Source organism: Malaya genurostris, chromosome 2 (genome assembly GCF_030247185.1).
Source record: "Malaya genurostris strain Urasoe2022 chromosome 2, Malgen_1.1, whole genome shotgun sequence".
NCBI lineage: Eukaryota > Metazoa > Arthropoda > Insecta > Diptera > Culicidae > Malaya > Malaya genurostris.
Window position 1 is genome coordinate 205,753,679 of NC_080571.1, and position 27,330 is coordinate 205,781,008.

Consider the following 27,330-nt stretch of genomic DNA (forward strand, 5'->3'; position numbering starts at 1 on the left):
GTTGGTGTTCTCGTAGCCCAAAACTGCTCCCGTTATCATTAATGTCCACGAAACAAAACTATGCATTTGAGCATTTGCTCCATTAATGTCCACGAAATATTTCATCTATGAACCACGCAGCAAACTCGCATTAAGTCCCGCCCATTTTAAACACAAAAATATAACTTCCTTTTCCGTTTTTTATTGGTCTCAAAACTACTGCATACAATCACTTCCCACCGAAAAGCAAGAGCTTTTCCGAATAAAAAAGTCTGTCAAAAAGTTTCATACTGCAATCCATTTAACTAGTCAAATAGCGGATTTTCCTGTCTTTCGAACGCGAAAAGCTTTCCTACACACTTTTCGGATTCTGTTTGCTGAAGATTGCGCGAAACGAATCGAAAAAAAAATAATTGCATTGGCAAACTCGCCACGACATAAAATGTTGATAGGAAAATTGTCGTCCAAAGTCGCTCAACGTTTTGTCGCCGATATGCATTCTGAAACGAAGAAAAAAAAATTTCACTGCACGAACTATCCGAGAACGACACCGAACTGTCCTAGAATTTGATGTGCTAAGTAAATAGAAGTTTTGATTTGGGTAGAATTTTTACCACCTTCAAGCTTTTTTCGGTTTCGAGGTTTTTCTTCCTTCGACTACTTCTCGTACACACGGGTAAAAATAATAAATAAATCATGATTTCATTAGCAAAACGATTGATATCATGAACAATAACACATCTTTCATGAAAATTTTCATGATATCAATCGTTTTGCTCATGAAATTTCATGAGAAGGCATGATTGATGATTGAAAAATCATGGTACCGGTACACAGAAAAAAATTATGAATTTTACAGGTGATGTAATTCTACAACCGACACAATTCATAGCAATTTAACTTGTCAAAAGACTAAATATTCCATTCCCACATAACTTTACAGGCTCCGAGTGTAATTTGCATTCGGCTACCATTAGTCGCTATGTAGATTTATATGCATCAATAATCCATCGAGCCGATATGTGCTTCTATGGTACAGTCGATTACTACCGTGTTTTGCGAGCTAATGTTTCTCGGTTCAAGTCGCGCTGTTTCTATCGATCTTTTGTTTTTTATTTCATTCGATTTCAAGCCATGTGATTTTCAAATCACATAATTTTACATGTTCTTGAATATAAATTTGAGTGAAATACGACGCTCCATTTATGTGCATGTTATAAGATGTAAAATCACTAGATTTTTTCGAACTGTGTAATAGATTTTTATCCGTGCAGAACAATTCCAGAAATCAACAACAAAAAAATGTGGCGAAATCAGGATCGATTTTCTCCGATTTAGATGAAACTTTGTACACGTATCTAGTGTGACAAACCAACAATTTTGCCCGAGCCAAAAATCGATTCTGTTCGAGACTGATTTTAAAAAAGGGAAAAGCATTTTTTTATAAATGATTTTTTTAATCGTTTTAACCTAAAATCGGTAATTTGTACACAATTAGTGGCATAAAAAAGTTGCAGAAAATCTATTGGAAACTCTGAATAAAGCATACACTGAAAAAAAAAGTACACTTTTTAGAAAATTTAAATGTCAACCGTAAAATAAAATTTTATAAACCCATTTTTAATTATTTAATTAAAACAATCTTATTTGGAAGCTTGCAATAATAACAAGCATTTGATGAGTTTCTTTTGAAAAATGAAGAAGTTACAGCTAAAGCAATTTGAAGACATTTCCAGAACTTCAAGTCTCCGATGAAAAATTGTCATTTAAACAGGAGAACAGAGTTTTACAGATTAAACGCAATAAACTTGCTCATAGCGATATATCCCGTAGACGTAGCTTTTCTCAAAATATTTGAAAATATAATTTGAAACTTTTTGTAACTCGAAAGCTATTAGTTTTAGAAAAATGGAATCTAAAAAGAAGTTATAGAAAATATGAGCACTTGATATAGCTTCAAAGGAAACGCATCGTTGATTGTTAATTTCTTTTGGAATACTAGAATACAAGCCAAATAATGTTGTTTACATTCAGTTGTATAAAGAGTGGGAAGCAATTCGATTCGCTGAAGACAATAACAATGGGCACTATATCGATCATGAAAACATCAAGTACAACCAGTGTACTATAGAAGTGCGAGTGCATGATCTACCCTCAAGCCTCACTGACCTTTATATTCGCCAAACTATATCTTACCATCGAAAAAGAAGTGTGGAAGAACTTGCCCGGTATTCTAAATGACGTACGTTTATTACGCAACCGCTTGAATAAGACCATACCATCTTATGTAATTTTCGACCAGGATACAAGGTTTCCGTGTAAATCATTTGTTACCTACGACAATCAGATGGCTACATGTCAATATTGCCAAAAAGTTGTTCATGGTGGCAAGCCATGTGATAAACTGCACAAGAAGACATCTGCACCAAAATTTAATTCGTTCAGAAAGACTTGGCAATAAGTTTATTTTAATATTCAGTAAAAAAAAACATCGATTTGGGGGACGAGTGTGGCGTGATGGGATAGTCGATGCCTTTCACGCAGTCCGCCTGGGTTCGATTCCCAACCCCGCACATAGGGTCAGAAAGATTTTCTGGTCCGAAGAGGCGAATGACCTAAGATGTTAAAGCCTCTATAATTGAAACAAAAAACATCGATTTAATAATAATTGAAAATATTTCCTCGTGGGCGTTAAGGGGTTAAGGAAGAAGATGACAACGAGAATCCAGCCAACAAAAATGCATGTTTTTCATTGCTTAACGGCCACGTTAAGCGTAAGCGCATATGAACCGAAATAAGAAATTGTTTATGAATATAAAAAATATACAATTTTGTAAAATTGGAAACGGAAACACTTCAACGTGTCCAAAAGTTTTAGTGATAAATCCAGAGTAGCACCAAAATCGGAAGTGTTAAGGGATATGTTTTAAAATATTTTTGAATGCAAAAAGTATAGTAGATCATCAATAAATTTATACAAAAATGCAAACGTTCCTGAAAATACCTAAGAGATCGCTGATATTTTTTCGCTGTTGTAGGTGCAGCGTTACATCAAATCTCCATCCGTGAATATGGCAGCTAAAAGGTTGAAATTTTGAAAAAATTGACTGCAAAGAAAACTCTTTCAGATATGGTATAATAATAGGAATTTTCCTTAGGGGCAGATTTCACATGTAGCTTTTTATTGCACATTTGCCCCGTTACTTCGGAAGCGGAGATTGGATCTGGACACAATTTGATAGCGTACTATGCGACTTTACGAACTTGCGTTTATATCTACGTTCATTGAAATCTGTAGCGGTCAATGAGAAAATCGAGTGCAGAGTTTTTTATTTAAATCTAAGTTAATGGAAATCGATTCAGCAGTCTCTGAGAAAATAGAGAGAACTAATTTTTCTTATCATTTTAGCAGTGTTACCTCGAAACCGGGAGTTAAGAGTTGGATAAAATTCAGACCATTCAATTAAATTTAGGGATACAAAATCGATCCAGCCATCCAGTGCACACAATAGTTGATATGAAATCCGATGCATTTGTGACGTTAGATGGATTAAAGCAAGATGATGCGCTCTCCAATTATAATGTTGAATATAGCGCTTGAAAAAGCGATTGCAGATAATTTTTAAGGCATACTGCTTGGTTCGTAAAGATGCCAAAGAAATTTTGGTACTTTTTAAAATGGAAATTGAGAGAAATAGTAAGACAAGAAACTCTACAAAAACGAAGAAAATGGTGTCTTGTTCTAGATCCGAGATCAAAACTGATCAGATACGGTACGAGGTTGTCGACGAGTTCATACACACTAAATTTTTGTTCACAGAATCTCGGCTTTAGTTTCTTAGATTACTGGTCTAATTAGTTTTATATGCCGTAGAAGCATTATTTTACCCGTTCATTCAATTTTATTATCAAGCAAGCGATTTGTACTCACTTTTGCTTGTTTAGTTCAAATTCACAAAATTTACTCATCATTGAAAATGCTGTTTGTCATAGAAGTGATTGCAAGTTTCTGACGATTATTTGCTGTTAGCAATAAGTATCGATTGGATTTCTTGCCGGTACCGGACGAAGTCCCGAGTTTTTTCACCATTGTGTACCGGTAAAAGTAAGTGTGAAAAAAAGTAACGAAAAGTGTGGAAATGTTCGCTCATTCGAACTAATTTTCCCTTTTCTAACATTGAGTAAATAAAAGTGCTGAGTGTCGGTAATCTCAAATTTGACAAACGTCAGTTATTACCGAAGTTTACTGTCTGTTCGGCATAATATTTACTGAATGTTCGGCAAAAGCATCGAAGTGAATTCTATGAATTACTGCGCTTTCAACAATTGAAAGTAAACAAAGACCTCGTTCTTTTTTAAATTGTACACATTCAATTGGGGATAAAGATTTCACTTTATTTTCGTGTAAACATACACAAATGTACATTCCTTATGTTTCAGGTACACATCATTGTAAAATATGCAATTCGGACCAAACACCGATTGTCAAATATGTTGACTGACATATCGTTGAAGTAAGTCTTCGACATATCCCATAAAGACCTCCCGACGTTGACATTAATTTATAGTTCCTATACTAATTGAATTTTTCGTAGATTCTCAAGTCTTTCTTTTGGACTAACTCCATCTCTTCTAATGACAACCGGAAAATTTCTCCGAAATATTTCGTCAGAAAATGATTGTGTAGTGCCAAACGAAAATGTAAAACGTAAGGAATAGTTGTCTGTTCGAGTTTCGGAGGAAGCTAACAAATATTTTGAAATTTCGGCAAACGCATTTGCTGATTTCGGGATAATTGATAATCACTGATGGGTTAAGCACAAGATTTTGCCAAAACCATGCACTTTGCCGAAAAATCAGTAATTCTATTAAATGAATTTCGGAAAACATAATAATGATTACTGAGCAATCAGCAAAATTGTGTGTTGCCGATCTGTCACGACATATTTCTTTACCGAGCTCGAAAATTGGTTTTAAGTGTGCATATCTTGGGACACTTGTGACTTGTGAACCTCGAGATAAAAAAAAAGATCTTTTGCGTCTGCTAATAGGAATTTTGGTGGGCTCGGACGGGATGTAAAATTACTAAGCCTACTTAGGCATTGGAAGAAACTCTCCCTCCCTCTTCGTAGACAAGCGTAAACTTTAAAAAACCCTTATTTTTGCAGTAAGTCTACGTGATTGAATGTTATTGCACCAGTTCAGATTTAGAGAAATGAAATTTCAACATTTCTTGAAATATTGACTCTCATTTTCTGACTTTTGCATTCTGTATTAATGAAATAAAAAACCTTTTTTTGATCAACTTAGTGGTGTAATGATGCCTTTTTCATATAACTTATGTTAGCAAAAACATCACTAGAAGACTGCCAAAATGTTTTGGTTCAAACTAGAATAAAATCAAAAACTTTCTGTGGTATAAACTATCATCACCTTTTCAATTTGTAAACAGTTATTACAAATTAACAAAGATTATAATGTGGCAACCTTGCACGCTATACAAAATTAAACAAAGCACGTTGTGTGCTAAGCGGGTTCGTTTTCTTCTTCTTTCGTACCAGCACGTATCCACTATTACCGGTAGATAGATATAGATGAATTTACCGGTAAATTTTATGAAAATGTGCACCTCGTTTCACCGTTGCTTATAGAACAATACTTATGAAATTTAATTTCTTTTACTAATCGAACTGTAATACCGGAACCGAAAGTCGGATCTGAATTAACTTTGCAAGGACTTTTTAAATCATGTCAAGACCTTTAATTTGCATCTTAGTTTATAGAAATCGGTTAAGAAATTTCCGAGTAAATTGAGAGCGTATTTCCTCATAGATTTGCACATATTACCTTGTAATTCCATAACCGGAAGTCGGATCGGAATAAAATTCAATAGCGGTCTATGGGAGCATAAGACGTTTCATTTGAATATGGGATTGTAAAAATCGATTCAGACAATTCTGTGAAAATCGAGTGACATTATTTGTCACATACACATATACATGCATACTTACACACACAAACAGATATTTGCTCAGTTCGTCAAGCTGAGTCGAATGTTATATGACATTCGGCCCTCCGGGCCTCGGTTCGAAAGTCGATTTTTACAGTGATTGTTTAATCTTTCTATATGAGAAAGGTAAAAATGTTTGTATTCCTATAATTTCAGATGATCACCAACTTCACTCCGGATTTCTTGTCACTCATCTATTATTCTACATTGCACATTCATTATTAGGCCTGTGCGCCGCCTCGCCACGCCGCCATCGCTGATAATTTTGACACGCCGCCAATTAAAGAGCGCGCCGGTTATCACATTTTAATCAAGCAGCCGAATATATTAAATCAGCCGAAAAAAACATTATCAATGTGGAAACTTTTTTACAGTTTTCATGAAATCTCATTGAAAATTAATCACTAAAGCATTATCCGCCTTCTTATGCTGAAAATCAGTACTACCGACATCAACCGTTTTGGCGTTATTCAAAAGGTTTTGAGCTATTGGCACATTATCGCCACCGGTAGCGACACCTGCAAATGAAAAATGGAACCAAGAAAAGGAGGGTTCTTCCGAAAATTTTCATATCAGTAGTAGTGATTTGCAACAATTTTTTCGTTTATTCAATAGTAAAAATAGATATTTTCAGGAAATGACGTCACGCCGATTCGCCGTCGCCGCTGGTCAAAAAGACGCTTTAGCCGCCGATGTTGACAATTTTGATCGGCGCACAATAGTGAATAGTCATTATTGTACTTTTGGTAGACGATGATCACTTAACAAATTAAGTTGGCTAATTTGATTTGTGATTTTGTGGAATCAGCGAGCTATTAGTGTAATTTTCTCTACAGTATGCAATTAAAAACAAATACTCTTAGATACTAACAGATAAAGCGCATATTGTTGTCTGTCGTCTGTACGAGTTAATTTCTTTCCAACAGAGGGAGTTGTGCCTCTGCCTAGACGAAATCACATAACTTTATTAGAATATCATTTTCATACGATATTACTTTGCCATCATCATCAAAACCTCGTAGTCTATTTCGAACGATTAAGTAGAACGACTCAGCTACGGCTGAAGAGAGAGAGAGAAAGAGAGAAAACCATAAATTCCAAACTCATTTTACCACCAGCGAAGTAAAAGTTGCAAGCACCTACCCTCCCTCCCTAGGCCCATCCACCACCCCGGTAATGTCCGCAAAATGTCAGTTCATAAATTATTACTTCTTTCCTGTGCCTGGTCCGGAATGATCGTTTCGCGGACCTATAGTTTTTGTTTGTGTAGATAATGTTGTAATAATGTCCCCGTCCTCTGATTGCAATACTGCCTACCCACATTCCGAAGAAAAGGGTCACAATCAGTGAAGATTTGTGGTACTGACCTCACCGGTTCCCGATTCGGTAGGCCTTTGTTTGTACACACTTCAGGTTTTAGTTTCCGCTGTTGTGAAGCAATTCTTATCAGCTCTGTGTCGTCTCTCTGAAGTCGCCCGAAGGGTAGTAGTGCAATGCAACGAGGAATTTTATTTATAGAGTGTAAATAATTCTCACCCGGAAAAAGTTTGTTACCCGTATCGTGAAACTGAACGGGGAAACGACCAGATTTGATACGGTCGGCAATGTTGTAATAAAACACTTGACGACTGAAAGGTACAAATTCCTCAGCCGCCCAGTTAGTACAATCCAATACCGGGCATAAATTCTCAACAGTCAAGAACGTCAGTAAACTGTTTTGTGCGGGAGTAGCTTCAGCCCGTGCATATCAGGACGATGCAATCCGGATGAATAAATTATTCCTACCGTTTTCTGTCGCAGGTGTGTGCGGTCTGCACGGAAGACAATTAATAAAATTTCTAGAGCTGATAAAAACATTCCGTTGCTCGTTTACGCGTCTACACTCGATGGTTTGCGATCCTTGCTATAGTACACCCGCCAGGTTATGGGTAACGGAGCTTCCACGGTGCTACCGTTCCATTGAATCCCCCGAACCATTGCTGCCTGGATTCCCCCGAACCATTGCCCGAAAGATACCTTCAACTGGGTAAGTTAAATGTGCGGCGGATATTTAATTGTGCCAGGAACTTTGTTGTCACACTTTTTTTCACTTTCCTTCAATGGTATGAAGCGAGAAAGAGTCATTATTGTTTTTGGAGCAAAAGAGAAAAAAGTCCCGTTTGGATTATCATATCCTAATACAACTACTAAACTACTGTAACAAACTTGATAATGCAATCCAAACGAGATACAGTAAAACGATCACGAAACTAAGCGGCGAAGCTGTTCGCTAGTGAGCTCCATGAATGAGTCATCTGTCAAAGAAAACCCATTTCAAACTAAACAATGGCCAATGTCAGAAAGTTATCACCAGCTTCGCACAGTGCACCGCAAACAATGGTCAACTGTCGTGAAGTTTTTAGCGTCATGTCGCCTGCTGTTGATGAAGCAACAATTATTCCGAAACTGAAATCCGTCACGACTGGCACGTTCGTTCCAGAAAAAAGCCAGCGGTCTCTATTACACCAAAGAGTTCTTTGTTATTGCATTTTTCTCCTGTTTTTTTTTTGGATTGAAAGTGCGATATGCATACTCGAATGCATGTCACGAATATGGTGCTTCTACGCGCAACATTATCTTCGCTTTTTTTTCCTCCGTTCTAATGTAAGAACCCAAAGACTAATCGTGCCACAAATGCGGTCCCTCCGAACCGGTAAAGCCCGGTTGGTAATGTGCGCCATTAAAATGTATCAGTTACAGTTCAGTTTTTTTTCTACTTTCATCTGAGGCTCGCGCCTTCGGCAGTAGTTAAATTAGATACGAGATATGAATGACATAATCCGCCGCTATTCTTTTCCCCAAGGAAGAAAAACCAAAAAAAAACAAAACTAACTTCGAACGACACGATCTGACCGAGGCGACACGTTCGGAATGACATGACAACTCTGGACGCGGGATTTACTTATTTTTTATTAATAGACGGAGCTTACCACGACGACGACGACGACAAAAAAAATGGGTTCCTGACATTTCTCGGTTTGACAGACGCCTGCATAATTTATTCGGTAGGAGGACTGTGCTGTTATCGCGACCTGCAGCGGTGGATGAGCTGGGTTCTTTTTTTATTTATTACCAAATTATCACTCCGAACTCGAGCTGTCTTCGGATTTGGTACCGAAGGTGGGCGAGTAAAGTGGAACGTCTAGTCGCTACCGGTGAAGCTTTTCTGGTCTTTAGCGAAGATACCTAATGGTATGTTTACCGTTTGACAGTTTCCGGATAATTAAAACGAACCGTTTAAATACTTTCGGATTTTTCGGGTTGAATATTAAAGTCACGCAGTGTTCTATAAAAAAAGTAGAAAACATACTGCTTGTGTGTTCGACATCATTAACGGAGGCGTTTCAGGCGTAAGGATAGGAAATACGATAACCCTTCCGTCTGGAAATGATGATGGTAGTAAACGTGGTCAAAATATTATCTTGACCTCTAGGATTAAACGACTGAAACCTTCATGAAATAATTGTACATATAAAATACATACTAGAAATGGACAATCCGTTCTCGAACTGCTCAAGTTATTCTAGAAGAATGAGTAAAAGTGAACAGTTCTCTATTGCGAATTATTCAAACAACATTTTGAAATTTTTGCATGGAAAAAATATTGATAAAAAAGCCGAAAAAAATTGGAGAAGTAATTTTCGAATGACGATGGACACGAACTTTCAAAACCTGCTTTCGAGAAAAACGCGTTTGAAGTTTATTGTCTATAAAATCGAACAAAACAATTTATTACTCTAGGGAGGCGGTAAGGTCTAACATTTTCAAAAAATCATATTTTTTCTTTTGTATTTTGTTATAATGAAACAATTCAAGAATGTGTTGTCAAATTTCCATGTCCATCGAATCAGAATTCTTGAGACTGTGCGCCGAACTCTTTCCTCTTTGCAGTATGAGATAAGAAAAGATAGATGTCCATAACTTTCTGAGTTTTGTTCCTATAGACTAGAAAATTTGACAAAAATATTCTTGAAATCTAATTCTCTAAGAAAATAAAAAGAAAAAATAAATTATTTTTCAAAAATATTAGACCCTGCCCGTCATGAACGAATTCTTCAAGAGAGTATAGACAATAACTGCGTATTATGGAATGGTCGCAGATTTTAGGAATATGGTGAAAGTTGCATACATTCGCGATCTTTGGAAAAGTGCACAAAAGAAAATGAATATGGATACAAATACTTCATTTAGGGGTTAACCTTATTTTGTGCTAGGGTCATAATCAATTTCATTATCTCTCTCTCTCTAACCAATTTGAACTGCTCTGCACTGACGAGTCTAAGACGAAACGTAAAGATAGTGAAATTGGTTATGTGCCCTAGCACAAAATAAGGTTCGGCACGTCAGGAAAGACTTAGCACTTCGGTGCTTATTACAAGTGTGTTGTAAATAGCAATAAATTTACGTCTCAGTTCGTGCTCGCATCGCAAACGACACAGTCGAAAATTTCTTACGGTCGCGACGACAGAAACAAAGACAATACAGTGCAGTGAACAATAGAGTGTACGAAATGGGCAAATACGATTTAACAAAGCCTGAAACTTGGCCTACAAGGCCAAATTCAATTTGTATTGATTTCAAGCGCTGCAAAGTTAGACCTGCAGCAACCGAAATTGAAATCTTGCTTAAGGAACGAATGCATCTAAACGTTAATGATGTAAGTGAGATTCAATTCAACAAGGCGTCGAACTGTGTGTACATTATGTTTAAACGTGAAAAAGATGCAATTGCATTTGCTTCGGGTAATAACGGGGTGCACAGTATTGATCATGACAATGTTAAATATAAAATCCCTGTGTTCATGGTGGACAATGCCATAGAAGTACGCGTGCATGACCTTCCCCCGCAGACCAGCGAGGGGTATGTTCGGGAATGTATGTCGCAGTACGGTGAAGTTCTTTCCATCGAAAAGGAAGTATGGCGGAATTTTTTTCCGGGTATCCGGAATGGCGTGCGAGTGGTACGTATGCAACTACGTAAAGCAATTCCATCTTACATCATTTGTGGTCAAGACGGGATGCATCCGTGTAAAACGTTGATTACGTATGAAAATCAATTGGTTACATGTCAGTTTTGTGAACAACCTGCACACTACGGCAAACCATGCACTGAAACTGCGAAAACAAACAAAACAAACAAAAACAAGGACAACCACCCGACAACGGAAACTAGTGAATGCAGTGCTCCTGTTTCAAAAGCACCTTCATCATCTAACCAACTATCAACGGCAATCAATGTACAAAGCGCATCTACAGCAACTGCAAATGAACCCAAGACTGCGATCAACAATGAAAACAAGGAAACGGAAACCACTCACAATTCCAACGATGTAGCAATGGATGATATGAGCAACGGACAAAATGACGAACAATCTTCGCTAGAAGGAAATGGAAGCTCCTCTCCCCCTAGAAGAAGGGTGACAACGAGATCCAACAATAAAAAAATAATTTTATGTAACAAAAACATGGGTAAATCGGCCACGTAAAGCTATACGCAAATTGGCCTGAATAAAAAATTGTTATAAATAAAAAAAAAAAACGTCTGCTTAGCGATTCAAATTGAACTATTTAAGTTCGCAGTAACCAGTTCAATTTGAACTGCTCTGCACTGACGAGTCTAATACAAATACTTGCCAAAAAGTACTCACTTTTATAGAGTTTGTTTACTACATAATATCATTTATTGACCTCGTATTTCTTTCGGAGGTACATACAAAATTTCAAAACGAAAGAACGGTTCAACCGAAGTAGTTCTTTTGGTAAACCTATCAAGTTCTGAGGAGGTTTTTAAAAACAAACGGTTTTTCCCATCTTTAGTGCAATTATTCCTAACAAAATACAAGGATTATTACTAACCTAACCAGTGATTTGGAGATACAAGACAAACGATTGGTCGTCAAAATATCCGATCATATTATTCTATTACCGGGTTGGCGGTTCAATGGATAGAGCGCTGTTCTTAGAAACTAGTTGTCGTATGTTCGAGCCCGGACCTGAAAGGATTCTTTGTGTCAGTAGGATCGTAGTCGTAGCCATGCATAGATTCTGTACGCTATGAATCGGCTGCGAAGTCTGTTGAATCAGGAAGGCCAAATTCCAAAAAAAGGAATGTAGGGTAAAGTGTTATAATATGCCCCCCCCCCCCCCCCCCCTTAAGAAAACATTGAAATATTTCTAAATGTACTGATATATTTTCTTCGAGAATGTAGGTATTTCTTTGCAACACGTCTGAGGAACATAATTTTCAATGATTCCGGTAGAAGTGATGAGAATTGATTGATAGAAACACATTTTCCAAAACGACCACTTTCTCAGATTTTTCGTTTGCCGTTGGCATAATGCCTCAGCAACCGTATAATATGCCTCCCAACAAATTAGTGGTATGCCCCACAACAATGATCCAATATGCCCCTTGAAAAGTCGATATAGAAGAAAAGCAGATAAAGAAGATATTCTTTGCATCAGAAATCGATTGCATAATCAATTAATTACAATTGGAAACCAACATTTTTTATCCTCCCAACGCTGCATTCAGTTTTAATAAACGTTGTAAATCTTTAAAACAATATTTTAATTCGCAGCATACTGTTGAATCGAGGGTGGGGCATAATGTCCGTAAAGTTACTGTTTTTAGAAAATTAGTATATCAAAGAAATGGCTCTGTTTCTCTGCATATTTATACCGTAAATAGATACATTAGCACTGCTAGAAGTTAGTTTCTAAGTTGCAACCGACAATCAGACGTTTTGTACGGATAAAATGCTTATTTAGTGGAAGCAAAACCTTACATTTTCCAGCAAACGACAACTGCCAAACTTGCATAGCAGAAAGATCCTACGAAAAGATAGTGTTAGTGATAAAATTTTTGTTTAGAAAAGTCTTGAATACTTATAAAAAGAAGGGGGGCGTTGTGGCCAGTAGGGTTGTGGCGGTTCAAAACACATTCCCTTAATGCTAAGACTTTTCATAAGGAGAAAATCTGACCAACATCTGGAAACCTGGAAGTGGTGGATTACAACTCTTTTCGTTCATGAAGAAAGTCACGAAGTTGATTTCAAAAAATGCATCTCACAAACCTGTCGCCATGGAACGTATTTTCGGGCAGCTTTTTTCCCAACAATTGTATACTTCATTCATTCAGTACTAACAAATATAAGAATCAAAGTTCCAGGAGATGTTCCCAGCTTGACAAACAATTTTCAGACCAACCTGGCAAACTATCGCCGTTTAAGTTCGATAACAATGATACTGCAACAACGAAGTCACGATGATTCTAAAGAGAAAAATTCTACTAAGATCTCGGACCGAAGGAAGATTGGCTTCCATCGAAACAGTTTCAAAATTTGAATTTTAAAAAGATAATCAATAATAACATAATAAGAATATTTAGGGATGTTGTTGGTTTGTGCAAAGAGCACATATTTTGTTTAAAGCAGATAAAATTGAATTGCCATCTCATGCCTAGCAGTTCAATTTAAACCGCTCACCAACAAACCCCTAAATGTTCACATTCTGCGACGGCCAGTAATAAGTCGTTACTCGTTTACGCCTGAGACGTCCAAAATACCTGCCCAATAGGGTAACAGAGGGATTTTGGCCCACTTTAGGATTGATTTTATTTTGACCCACTTTGTAAAAATATATACAGAATGTTGTAATATCTTTGAAAAACCCTTCCGCAATAGGTAATTTAATATGATTGGCTTCAAATTGAGGCAACATGGGTTACTTCACATCTATTAAATTCATAAAGTTTGTTAGGAGGACCAAAATATATAAAGTGCCCAAAATACCTCTATTACCCTATTATTTAAGGGTTGTATAAATAGTGCAAACTTTGTGTCTACTTAGCGGTTTGAATTGAGCTGCTAGGCGCGAGATGGCAGTTCAATTTGAACGGCTTCAAGCACTGATGAGCCGAAAGCGAAGAAATAGATAATAAGGATGGTATTTTCCAAGATTACATAAACTGCCCAAATTTCACAAAAGAAAAATGTCGCCCATATTCACTCATCTCAAACTATGCATCTTCAGCAATTCCATGAGAAAATGATTTACGATCTCTCAGAATTTCGTATAACTTGGTAGAATTGTTCTGCATCAGAAAACTATAGATAAGTATTTATTTTATTTTTCATTAGAGTGACCATTTCCAAGTTAGGGTGAATAAAAAAAATCGTTTTTTCGATATTATTTTGAACCACTTAACCGATTTCGTAAGTGTTTGGGATTTCTATCTTGAAATGTATAAATGATAAAAATGGAGTCTTGTGTTTGAAAATGTCAATTGAAAATCTTTTTAGCGGTTTTCATGGTTTGTGGATATAGGGCGCTATGTGATTTTATATGTTTATTCAAACTGAAACATTTTAACATATCATATCAGAAAATTAGAGATGTGTTATTTCTCTTTTTTGAGTTACATTTTTTTTGAAATTTCAATTCAAAAAATCATAACTTTTGAACCACCGCAACGATTTTTTTAATTTTTGGACATGTTGCGTACAAAACTCCGTATTTTCTACAAAATATATGAGAATAGAAAAAAACGGTACTCTTTGTTTCAAGATATTGATTGTTTAACTTTTTGACATTTTTCATGGAATGAAAGTGCTACGTGTTTTTACATTTTTCGAAAACTTGAAATTTTCTGCAAAAAATATCAAGCAATCAACAGATTAAAATTATCTGTTTTTAAAATTTTAAGTCGAAATATGGTTCACAAATAGACGTAAACATTTCAAAAGGGCCTAAAAGCCATTGACAGATTCTCTTCGTTTATTTCGAATGTATCTACGTTATTATACAAATATTCGCTACATATCTGATACTGTTAGAAACGTGAAACTTAGTTATTACCAGATGAGAAAGTAAACGAAGATAAACTCCAATTGAAATGTTCACGTCGAAATGCAAGACTTGAAATTTTTAACAATTATTACTCAAAAACGAAAGATAATGCATCGCACTTCTATTATGTTATGTAGGAAAAAAATATAAAATCTCGTAGCGCCATTTGTCTACGAACCATAAAAACCATTAAAAACATATTTATTTGACGCTTTCAAGCACAAAGCTGCATCAGTACCCGTTTGCTTTTCGGTCTTTACATTTATAATCCACTTATAACCAGAACGATAAAAAAAACTTCTAGAACATTTTACCATAGTGAGCAAGTTACAAGCACAGAACTAAAATTTATCAGCTGATTTTCGCAATTAACCAGCGATTTACAAGGACACCTCGTTCCTCGATCATAAATCACGTAATAAGGAATAGCCTTGCGTAAACGCATACCTAATACACGTATACCATTCCTGATACCAAGAGAAAAATTTCGCCATACTTACGCTCTTTCGATAGAAAGTATTTTTATCATTTTTACATCTACCTGGTGTTGAAATTGATTTGTAGTAACTTGCGAATGATGGTGTTAGCCAACTATTTATAATCGGAATGGTACAAAGTCCAAGTCAAAGTCATATGAATGGTGCAAAAATAGGGAACGTGGTTTCCAATTGATTCGAAGCCATGAGACATCGAACGGCGCTTAACCACCTGTGTCATTATTCTCCAATGCCAGATGAAGGCGACAAAAAGTACGTACTCTGTACCGATTCCAAACGAAAAAAAACGACAGACTTCAACTGGGCCTCATTTTTTATGAGCTGCTACAACCGGGTGACATCATAACTGGTGACGTATACAGACGAAAATTGACTCGTTTGAATAGAAAAAGTGTAAAGCTATTCACGACAAAGTATTTTTATTTCTTTATAAAGCAAGATCCTATGTTTCGAAAGTCATAGAAACTTATTTTGGAAACGCTGAAATAAGAAAATCGACCCTACCCACCATATTCACCAGGCATTGTCCCATCCGATTACCATTTTTTTTCGATCCATGGCCGAAGGCACTGGCAGGTTTTATACAACGCCACCTGAAACACCGATTTCCGGATAGTGCCGCTGTTAACGACGCACAATTGTTGAGTGTACTTCAAGAACGACCTACACACGGTAGAAAACGATATCTGCGGCTAATCCTTTCATTTGAATTGCGTCGATATGGTCAATCGCAACAACTTCATCTCCAGTTAAACATCTTTGTAATTTTCAATTTATTACTCCTAATTTAAAGACTAAATGAACATTATTACCGAAGTTGAGACTTTTTGAATTTTCGTGCCTTATTTTTCATCCACCATATTGAATTTTGCAAAGTTGAAAATGGATTCATAATTAGCGACTTTGAAAACCTAATGGTATAGAATTAAAAGTGAATTGATTGGCCAACTTTTCCCTACGATTTCGCAAACACGCAAAATATTATTTTTTCCAATTATTATGATTATCATAATGTTATTTTATAAGATTCTAATAAAACAAAAAGACTCATATTTTCGGAAAAAAACATGAAAGAACATCATCATCATCTTTTTACAACCAAAAATAAAGGAGAACGGGTATAGCGTTATGGGTAAGTCGATGCCTTTCACGCTGCCCACCAGGGTTCGATTCCCAACCCCGCACATAGGGTCAGAAAACTTTTCTGGTCCGAAGAGGTGAATGACAACAATGTTAAAACCTCTATAATCGAAAAAAAAAACCAAAAATAAAAACGTGACCCATTTCTGTCCACAGCATTATACGATTTTAGAAATTACGAAATATTAACAAAAAAACGGTACGAATCAATTCCAACATCTTGTACGACACCGTCCTTCACGTACACATGGATTTAGTATTTAACGTTATTATACTCGACACTGTGCATATCAATGTTAACCGACGTTAACTTAACGATCTCGCATCACTTTCATGTTTAAATTGAATTGTTGAGTGTACTTCAAGAACGACCTACACACGGTAGAAAACGATATCTGCGGCTAATCCTTTCATTTGAATTGCGTCGATATGGTCAATCGCAACAACTTCATCTCCAGTTAAACATCTTTGTAATTTTCAATTTATTACTCCTAATTTAAAGACTAAATGAACATTATTACCGAAGTTGAGACTTTTTGAATTTTCGTGCCTTATTTTTCATCCACCATATTGAATTTTGCAAAGTTGAAAATGGATTCATAATTAGCGACTTTGAAAACCTAATGGTATAGAATTAAAAGTGAATTGATTGGCCAACTTTTCCCTACGATTTCGCAAACACGCAAAATATTATTTTTTCCAATTATTATGATTATCATAATGTTATTTTATAAGATTCTAATAAAACAAAAAGACTCATATTTTCGGAAAAAAACATGAAAGAACATCATCATCATCTTTTTACAACCAAAAATAAAGGAGAACGGGTATAGCGTTATGGGTAAGTCGATGCCTTTCACGCTGCCCACCAGGGTTCGATTCCCAACCCCGCACATAGGGTCAGAAAACTTTTCTGGTCCGAAGAGGTGAATGACAACAATGTTAAAACCTCTATAATCGAAAAAAAAAACCAAAAATAAAAACGTGACCCATTTCTGTCCACAGCATTATACGATTTTAGAAATTACGAAATATTAACAAAAAAACGGTACGAATCAATTCCAACATCTTGTACGACACCGTCCTTCACGTACACATGGATTTAGTATTTAACGTTATTATACTCGACACTGTGCATATCAATGTTAACCGACGTTAACTTAACGATCTCGCATCACTTTCATGTTTAAATTGAATATAAACTGAGCTACGAGTTTCGTTAATTTTTAACATTGTACACTCTTAGAAAAAAATAAATTTACGGTTGACGTGAATCCAAGTATGCCGTAATTTCTTCGGTGATGCCATAATATTACACTTACTAATATGTAAAAATGATCGGATTTGCTCATTTCGGTTTTGCCTTGCACTCGCATGACATCCGCAGAAATCGATTTGTCGCTTTCAATCGAGGAGTCAGAAGTTCTCGTTCGAAAGCGACTATCGACTGTGTCGGATGAGATACGAGTGCAAACTGAACTTTCATTGAGTTCCGGCAACAGGCAACTCTTTGTAACAGAGGTGCCAGAAATGCAATTGAATAAGGCTAAGTAAAACAAATGTTTGACTACGAAACCACTAGAGTCGCGTACCGCGCATAGCCTAATGAGAAAAACTATAGCTTTTCTTTGTTTTTGTTCTGATTAGCCTTGTGTCGTGGTCATTCGGCTCTTAGGTCATAAATATGATCAGATCCATAGGGTCGGCAAAAAGTAAAAGTCGACAAAAAGTAGGATTGAAAAAGAATGGAAATTTTGTAGTCGGCCTCTGAGGAATACTCCGCAGCTTGAGTTACTTAAAATCAGAACATACTGCAAACCAGTTAGTTGAAATGTTTTACAATTAAAATCCGGAATGGTGCTTTGCAAAACACCACATTTCATTTTCGAAAGCTTCGAATCATCCGATAAAATTGTGAGTATTGTAAATTGTATAGTTCTACGTTTTCTTTCTTATAAATCTCATCTCAATAGAAAGGTTTACTATTCTATGCATATCCTTTTATTGTATAAAATGTTTGAAACTGATAGATTCGCTAAACACCTTCGCACAAATCAATAACCTTGTCAAGAATTCATTTGCTCTGATCCGTTCTCAAACACTAGTTTTGAAAAGGCTTCGTAACCCACTACCCACGTTTCGTTACCCACTTGTTGACCATTAACAGTTTACTGCCCACTAGATATGAGCTAGCGCCCAGTAGTGGGCTGTAGAGACCAGTTTGGGAATCACTACTGTAAACGTTACTGCAGTGCTTCTCGGATCTGGCACATTTTGAGAGCTATTTGTTATGAAATGTTTCCTTTTTCAGTGCTGAAAATTTCGTCACGATTCATTTTGTTACAAAGAACAGTTAAAATCGACGAAAGCCAGAACTCTCGCCTCGAAAATTCACCTTGGTTCGGATGCGGTGCCGATTGGTTTTTCAGTTGAATTGTCGCCGTTTAGAATTTTTTTTTTTTCAATGCAGTCTGAAGCATTTCAATATCATTCCTTACTGTTGCCACTTTCCATAACCAAGAATGGCTGCTGCATATTTCTTCATGACGAGTTAACTAAAATTCGTGCGTGCTTTTGAACGTAGTTTGTCCAACTTTTCACATCTCTTAGTAAAACTCTCTGACCGCCCACTTCGTATAAATAATCTAGATTGCAACTAGGCGCCAGTGTTGAACGTTACAATAAATTAAATTAGTTTCTCGTGAATTAGAACGTCTCATTTGCGCTCTGCGCCTCAAAAAGTTCGTTTCAACCGAACCTTTCCCCGAACCCCGTCCGTCCGTCAACCACAGACCGCGCTAGATTAATGTCTAAAACTATTTGCATACATACACTGGCCGGTGCAGTGCTCAAACTGCATGTTAAAACTGGTGCCAACATGTTACAACTTCAATGGAGAATGGCACTGAAAAGTTACTATATGTTCACACTTTTCGTCAGTTTTGGCGGTAAGATTGATGCACTTTTTTGCCACGATGTGCACCCGTTCGAACGGATAGATTCAGGAACCTTTTCAAGTGTCAGTTTTTCCCCGGTTGTTGTAGAAAGTTGAAAGCATACAAGCTTTGATACAGGCGCATGGAAGGTTTGTTTGATGTTCTTATGTTGCAATTCTTTCAAGCAAAAGGTCGTGATGAACGGCAGCTTCGAGACTCCAGCCTCCTGAAAGAAAGGTTAAAAAACGACGTCCTTCAAGTCAGCCACGAGTTGGCATTGATATTCATACCATCCTCTCGTGTTTTTCTCGGAAAAATATTTTATCGGACTTGTCTCAAAACAACTTCGATCCACCATTTACAGAGCAGTAGAAATTGGTGCAAACAGTATGTGTCGTCATTTTCGCGATCTTTGTGAAAGATTATATAAAATTTGAACTCAACTGCGTCTGGTCAGAAAATTCTGGCACTTAATGGTTTGTCTAAAAATATTTTCGCTTGTAGTTAAAACCCATCCCCGTTTCAACCCACCTACTTTTAAATGCACAAGTATGATTTCGATTGCAAAATCTGTTAATTAACATAACACTCGATGTAGAACAAGCTTCATTATCAACAGCTCTTGAAAATAGTTCTGTTGCAAACATCAACACTCGACAAACTAACCGGAAGCGTACTGAATAGTTTGGAGTGAAATATATATACTCACTCAAAGCTTTCAACCATCCGACAGAAATGGATATATTAAAAGCAGGAAAAGGATTCGAATTAGCAAAAAAAATGTTATGGAAATCATTTCTCTTGAGAAAGCTACCTCTGGTGTTCCCAGCAATGGTAAAAGAGAATCAATTAGCAGAGGCTCCATTCGGTGGAATTTCTTCGCGACCCAGATAAAAAGGGGTTCCGCATTAATATTTTAGCCGTAGTATTTTTGGATTCACAAGCTTCTAAAAGTTGGACAGTCTAAAACCTCCCAGGAAATCCCAAAAGGTCCATTATGTAGCACGTGGCAAACGAGGTCCGAAATAAAAGCCATACAAATTAACAGCCTACTTTGTCAGCGATGTTGGAATTGAAGAAGAACAAATAATGCCCAACTTCCAGGAAACAAACAATTATGCACCAGTCGAACCCCGTAGCCCGGGATGACCGTGTCACGTTGGTTCAATTTTGTTTCAGTATTTCATTTATCTTGCTGCATTTCCAACAACGAATGACACAAGAACCGAACAAGACGCGACGGACTTGTTCGCTAAAAGGTAAAACCTTGTTCTTCTTCAATAAAAATAACAATAAACAAATACACAAACGCAACAACAACAACAAAAAAGGTGCTACTTACAGTTGACGGAGAGTGTCGTAACCGTCTCGAGCCGTTGGCCTTCCGGCAGGGCCCGGTTCCAGACGACGCACATGAACTTTGCACCGTCGTCTTCGCGGCGCGGAATGATGGTCAGAGTGCTGGTGGTTTGCATGTCCCGGGATCCACCGGTAATCAGATTGGCCGCCAACGGTGTCGTGCTACCCTCGCGGTACCAACTGGAGATGAGCGAATGAGAGAAAAAAAAACAAGTTAAAAAACAACCTGTTTAAAAGCTTCTGTCGTCTTTCAACGCGCGCGGTCACTTACGAAATGACCGGATCGGGTGATCCGCCCACACTGCTGCAAGTCAGTTCCTGTGCCTTGTCTTCCGTTGCAGTCGTTTCACTCCCGGGGAAAATCAGCGGAGGCTGCGGTGGCGTCAGCACCGTCAGATTGTAGTAGTCTTCGTAAATAACTTCACCGTCACCGAACAGTTTAATGCGGCACTCGTAGCGTCCATTGTCGCGGGAGTATGACACATTCAGTATCTGCAGATCGTAGATGCCCTTTTCCGGACGGTAGTCGATTCTGTGGAAATGTATAAGATTGAAAGTTGTATTTAGTTAGTTGTGGTGTTAATTGGTATTCCGGGAAGTAAAAATATTTCGAATAGTGACAATTCCTAATATAGCATATAAAATAAGGTAGTTGAGATTAAAAGAGAGATGACTGATCAATTCATAAAGTTATTCAAAAAACACTTTCAATTTATGATGTCTTATGAAGACGTCAAACAACTAAGATCAACCGCCCAATACAAGACAGCCAAATCATATTACGATCACTAGCAATAGTGTTACTACACGAGCAAAATTCCGATTCTAGAAATGAACAAAACGAGTCATGATTTGTGGAAAATAATATATTTTCAAGTTATGATAATACACCATGATTAAAACTTCTCGGATCATGATCCATTTGGACTGATTTCGCTGAAATTTAAACGTAACGCACTTGACGTCGTTGCTATAACTTCAGGTGTGTTTCTGCTACGATGGTAATTTTATCAACATAAATTCAGGCGTTATGTGTGATTTTGGCAACGATGGTAATTTTTGCCACATAAATTCAGTGAAAAGCACGACGAACTTCTTTGAATCAGAATGATAAATAATTAAAATATTATGTTTTTGAAAAACTACAACAAAAATAACGTGTTTACTTGCGTTCATTACTTCAGTTTTGATTTTGTGTTTCAGAATTTGAACACGAACACGAAAAGATAACTGTTTTGTCCCTTCCTGATAAATATTCATCATTTTTAATTAGTTATAACAACTTGAATAATGACTTCAAGTACTTCCTTGTTTATTACATTAAAATAACACTGCACACCAAAAAATTGAATTTTACAGATGACGCTGTAATTAATAAAGACCTAATTTGTCAAATGATCGAAAATTTCATTTGTAATGGCTTAATGTTAGATTAGCTTGAATTTTACTAGTTTTGACTGTAACTTTCATTCTGCTAGCAGACGCGACTGTATGAATTTAAATGCACCTTCTAACAGGCAAGCAAACGGGTGCTTCTGTGGATCAGTCTATTGAAAGACGTACTTTGCCTATCCAAAGATTCTCGGTTCAAATCGCGCGGCGGTCGCTAACAGTATTCATTTTTTTTATTTCAATGAATTTCCTGTTATGAAATTTTAGACACAATATTAAATGTTCTTCCACGTAAATTTGCGTGAACTGGAACGCTCCAGTTTGTCCAAAATTTCCAAATTCTTTACTTATTCTTAAAAACCTATTTCGTCCCCGTCAAAGTAAGTCCTCTTGAATTCAAGTAGTCTTCAATTGACTCAAAACGGTTTCCCCGCAGCGGTAGTTTGAGTTTGCTTAGTAGCCAGAAGTCGCACGGAGCCTAATCAGGTGAATACAGTGGTTACGGAACGATATTGGTTGAATGTGTGGCGAAAAAATGACGAAGAATCAATGCAGTATGCGACGGTGCTTTATCGTGGTGCAAAAACCAAGAGTTGTCGGCCCATAATTCCAGCCTCTTTTTACGAATAGCTTCGGGCAAATGACGTAGAACACTCAAATAGTATTTTTTGTTGACAGTTGGGCCGGTCGTAAGGAATTCGTAGTGCATCACACCTCGATAGTCAAAGAAAACTGTCAACATTACCTTGATTTTTGATCAAAGCGTTCTCGACCCTCTTTGAATAACTTGCTCGCGACTTAAAATTATCACCGAAGACCTTTTGCAACATTCTGAACGTTTCGGCACCAAAAATTTGATTCCGCACACAAAATTTAACTTCTTCGTTGAATATTGTAAAAATCGCCGATTGCACTTTTAATATTACAGAAAGACAGTATACTAGACACTAATGAATATTTTGTCGTGAAAATTTGGCATAGATGTCACTTCGACGAATAAGGTTTCCGCGCGAAATATAAAATGGATTGAACAAAGTTTTCATTAAGAAAAAGTTAATATAACAACTTATAAAAACATAGTATTTTGAGCAATTGGAACGTGAGGTAATCTCATATTTTTATCTTTTTCGTATCTTTGTATAAACAGGTTGACTGAATGCGCATCAAAATACATTTACTTAAAATTGAATTTCGCTCGATAGATTAAAATTCGTTGTAAAACTTGTACACCGTATCAAGTTTGCAATTTTAAATGTTATGCTGATCTTTTATTGTTGGTGTAAAAGCATTCTGGATTCATTTAATGTTCAAAATGACGATGGTGACTAAGTTTTAACTAGTTTATTTGAAAAATAGGTTATTTTCAACTGATATCCTTCTTAGAAGAACGGAGTCTTCTGGACCCAAAACAATTTGCATTCAGAAAGGGCATGGAAGAAGGGTACCTACTTAGCATCCTGAAGGGAAATTATAGCGAAAGCATTCAAAGACGGTCATCATGTAGAAATTGCTATATTGGACATCGCGAAAGCTTATAAGACTATATGGCGGGAAGGAATTTTAAACAACTTAAGGCATGGGGGATAGAAGGAAACATAGGGATTTACGTGCAGCATTTCCTATCCAATCGTACTTTTCTCGTCGGTATAGGCGCTACACGATCTAGCGAGTTCCTGGAATCAAATGGAGTGCCTCAAGGATCCGTGTTGGCAGTAATACTTTTCCTGATCGGGATGAACTCAGTATTCACAGTGATCCCGAAAAGGGTGTATATCTTTGTTTATGCAGACGACATAGTCCTGATAGTTGTAGGGAAAACAAAAGGCACAAGTATAAAACTTCAAGCTGCTGTTAGTTAACTTGAATTTCATACACAGAAGTAACAGGATCGCAGCACTTGGCTAGAGCGAATACAAACAAGCGTTCAAACCAACCCGGTGGCAAGAATAGCGTTCTACCAAACGCTATTGTAGCCAACGGCCGCTCTGCGAGCAATCAGAGTGCTCAAAATATGGTGAACAAAATATCGAATAGTCTTAATCCCTTGCTCGCGTTAAAAATATTCTGATCGATAATTTGCGGGGAAGTATGGTAACAGGTACAGGTAAGTATGATACAAAGTACAAATTTCACAACGATTTTAAAACTGTCGAGCAGAATTAAATTTTAATTAACTGTTTTTTTTATGCGCCTCCAATCTAAATCTGTTTATGAAGACATGAACAATAAACAACGAAACAACCTTATGTTCAGAATGCTCAAAATTAATCCAAGTAGAGTGATTTCTCATTATTTTAAATTCATATATCATGATAATTATAAAATCACAATCGATGGTTAATCCCTATATTGTTTTCTTCGAGTTTATAATAGTGCATGGAACAAAAATGCCTTTCATTATTTTCGCCAAAAAGTAGTTTTGGAAAAAGTAATATTCTGGTTTTATTTGTGTTGTATACACTTCTTGCGACTCCATGGTGAAATTTTATGGTATAATCTTATAATATTTACGTTATTGCTACATCAATTCACCGTAACGATTTGCATATACGCTTACGTATTTATAATGGTTTCGCAACCTTTTTTCAACTAGTAGCTGAAACCATAGTTGTGATTAAAGATATATTAGAATCAAGTAACGATAACTTACAAATGAAAGCTAGTTCATTGTTTATGTTATAAAGAAATACTGCCGTCACCTTGTTTTAACCAGCATAACATAAAAAACATGTTCGTGCTCTTGTTGCCACTTAGTTGGGCTAAGTGGTATCAGAGCTAGTTACGGATTGCTACTATTGGAGTCATATAAACTTACTTTCAACTAGTAGCTAGAAGCATTGTTGTTATTAAAGATATGTTTGGATTGAGTAACGATAGCTTATAATTTAAAATTAATTCAATATGACAAAAACATGTGGTTATTTCAAACCTAAATAACTATTTCGTAACTAGTTATGTTATGAAGAAACATTGCTGTCACCTTGTTTTAACCAGTATAACATAAAAAACATATTCGTGCTTTTGTTGCAACATAGTTTGAACTTAGTCGCATCAGAACTAGTTGCGTATTGCTACTTGGGTGGAGGAGTGCTCCCATTCCGTGTGTATTGATTGTCACTCGCTCTTGGAGTACGGACATAGTCTGAAATAGTGCGAGCAAACTCGCAGTAAGTGTTTACTCCTGCTGCCTCTCACTCATCGTACCCATAAAAAACACCACTCGTGTTTAAAATGTACCTTTTTGTGAGTGACTCATAAGCGTGCGCGGAGGAGTGCGAGTAAGATAGAATACGCCTCGCACTCGCTCGAAAATCTGCTGCTTGCACTGGGTTCTCGCTCTATTAGCAACACTGACTCGCTCTTCGGCTCCCTACACAGTGCTTCGTATTCTCAACAGAAGTTATGGCAATAGCTACGGCTATCTCCAGCCAACCAGAAAACATTGCCGTCGTTATATTCTCAGACTCCTTATCGGTCCTTTCGACTATTACATCTGGTAGATATACGCATCCATACATAGAAACCATTGAATCTTCTTGCGATTCTTTAACCACCATCTGTTGGGTCCCGGGTCACGAAGGGATTGATGGTAACGAGAAAGCGGACGGTCTAGCTGCTCGGGGTGGCCGGACCAGAAAATTAGCAAATACATAAGTTCCATTCTCGGATATTACTAGGGATTTCAAACAAAAACTCCTAATTAAATTTAACGCTCAATGGAGAAACTCCCAAGGCCACCTTCATAAAATAAAAGTTAACATGGAAAAATGGACCGATCGGGAAAATCGCCGTGAACAACAGATCCTCTCTAGGCTCCCTGTATAACTAAATCTGCCCCCCCTCACTGTGATTCCTGCGGCACGAGATACACGGTCGAACATATCCTTGTAAACTGTCGTGAGCTTCAAGACCTGAGAAACCGTCATGATCTGCCTCTATCGATACGCGACGTGCTGGCAAATGATCCAAACCGAGAGAAAGTGGTCATCACTTTCCTCAAAGATGCGAAACTGTTCTCCGCCTTTTGAAAGACTAAGACGACTTTCTCTCCTTTCTTTTCCGGGCCCTCAACCGCTTCGGGCCATCCGCCATAACCCTTTTGGGCTATGGGGATGCTTTCCCGCGGCCCACGAGTAAATACAACAACACAATACCGGGTATAAATCAAAACTGGCAACTGGTTCAAATGCAGGAGTCTCAGGCACGTACGGCTGCTCAACAGGACAATGATCGAACCCAATATTCGACAATTGCTTACATTAAAAAGTAAAAACCTACTTTACGTAAAAACAAATCTTATCACAATTGAAAACTAAAAAAATACATTGTACAAAAAAAGGAAACCAAAAATTTAAACAATTGATCATAATTTGGTCCGTTACATGTACATATATATTTCTTTAAGTGCGACGAATGACCAGAAACGGTTAAAGTTGCTAATAAAATGAAACAGACAAACTGATCTTCAGTTTGTCATTTGTCATTAGTCAAAACTGCGCTCAAGTAACTGAATTATCTTCAAATTTGAAGTAATAATCCATACATTCTTATAACGAAATCGATTCTAACTGTCTTCAACTACAACTACCGATAAGACGAAATTTTCATATCATCAAATAGATTCATGTATATTTAAATTGTCCTGTTTATTTTAATAAATATTTCGTCCTAATTAATTTAATAAAGCAATCGATTACTATTCTTTCTAGTCTCAATTTTTGAGAGACAAACGAATATTGATGCACCGCAGCGTGTTACGATTGGCACCAACAGATTCTTTAGCTGTAACTAGAGTTGTCTATGTCTCGGTAGCAGCCGTTAACTCACGAGCCTGTAATAACGAAACACAACCTCTTTGCTTGAATGCTTTTTACTTAATTACATTATATTTTATTAAATGGAAAATTATGTCTAATGCTGACTTTCGTCTTTACTATTGAAATCAGCATAGAAACTTCATTATGATTGTTTTAAATATGATAACTGTGCTCGATTTTCGTAAAAACTATTCGCATGGTTCATAAGATTATTCGATGGGTAATATTTGAATGCAATCTTTTGCAATTTTGAACTACGATATTTAAATCTAGTTGTCAGTTTTAACATTTTCATTCAAAATTTGGTACGAT

The 27,330-nt window shown here is 36.8% G+C and overlaps 1 protein-coding gene across 3 annotated transcripts in view; it reads right to left on the reverse strand.

The window, feature by feature from the left end:
• LOC131427208 (hemicentin-1-like) overlaps positions 1 to 27,330 on the reverse strand; it is a 224,203-nt gene that overhangs the window by 34,434 nt on the left and 162,439 nt on the right. For all 3 annotated transcript variants that reach the window (XM_058590197.1, XM_058590194.1, XM_058590196.1), the window contains 2 exons: positions 21,081 to 21,341; positions 20,793 to 20,989 (listed from right to left, as the gene is read on the reverse strand). In XM_058590197.1, coding sequence (XP_058446180.1) covers positions 20,793 to 20,989; positions 21,081 to 21,341 — 458 coding nt within the window. The remainder of the gene's footprint in view (positions 1 to 20,792; positions 20,990 to 21,080; positions 21,342 to 27,330) is intronic.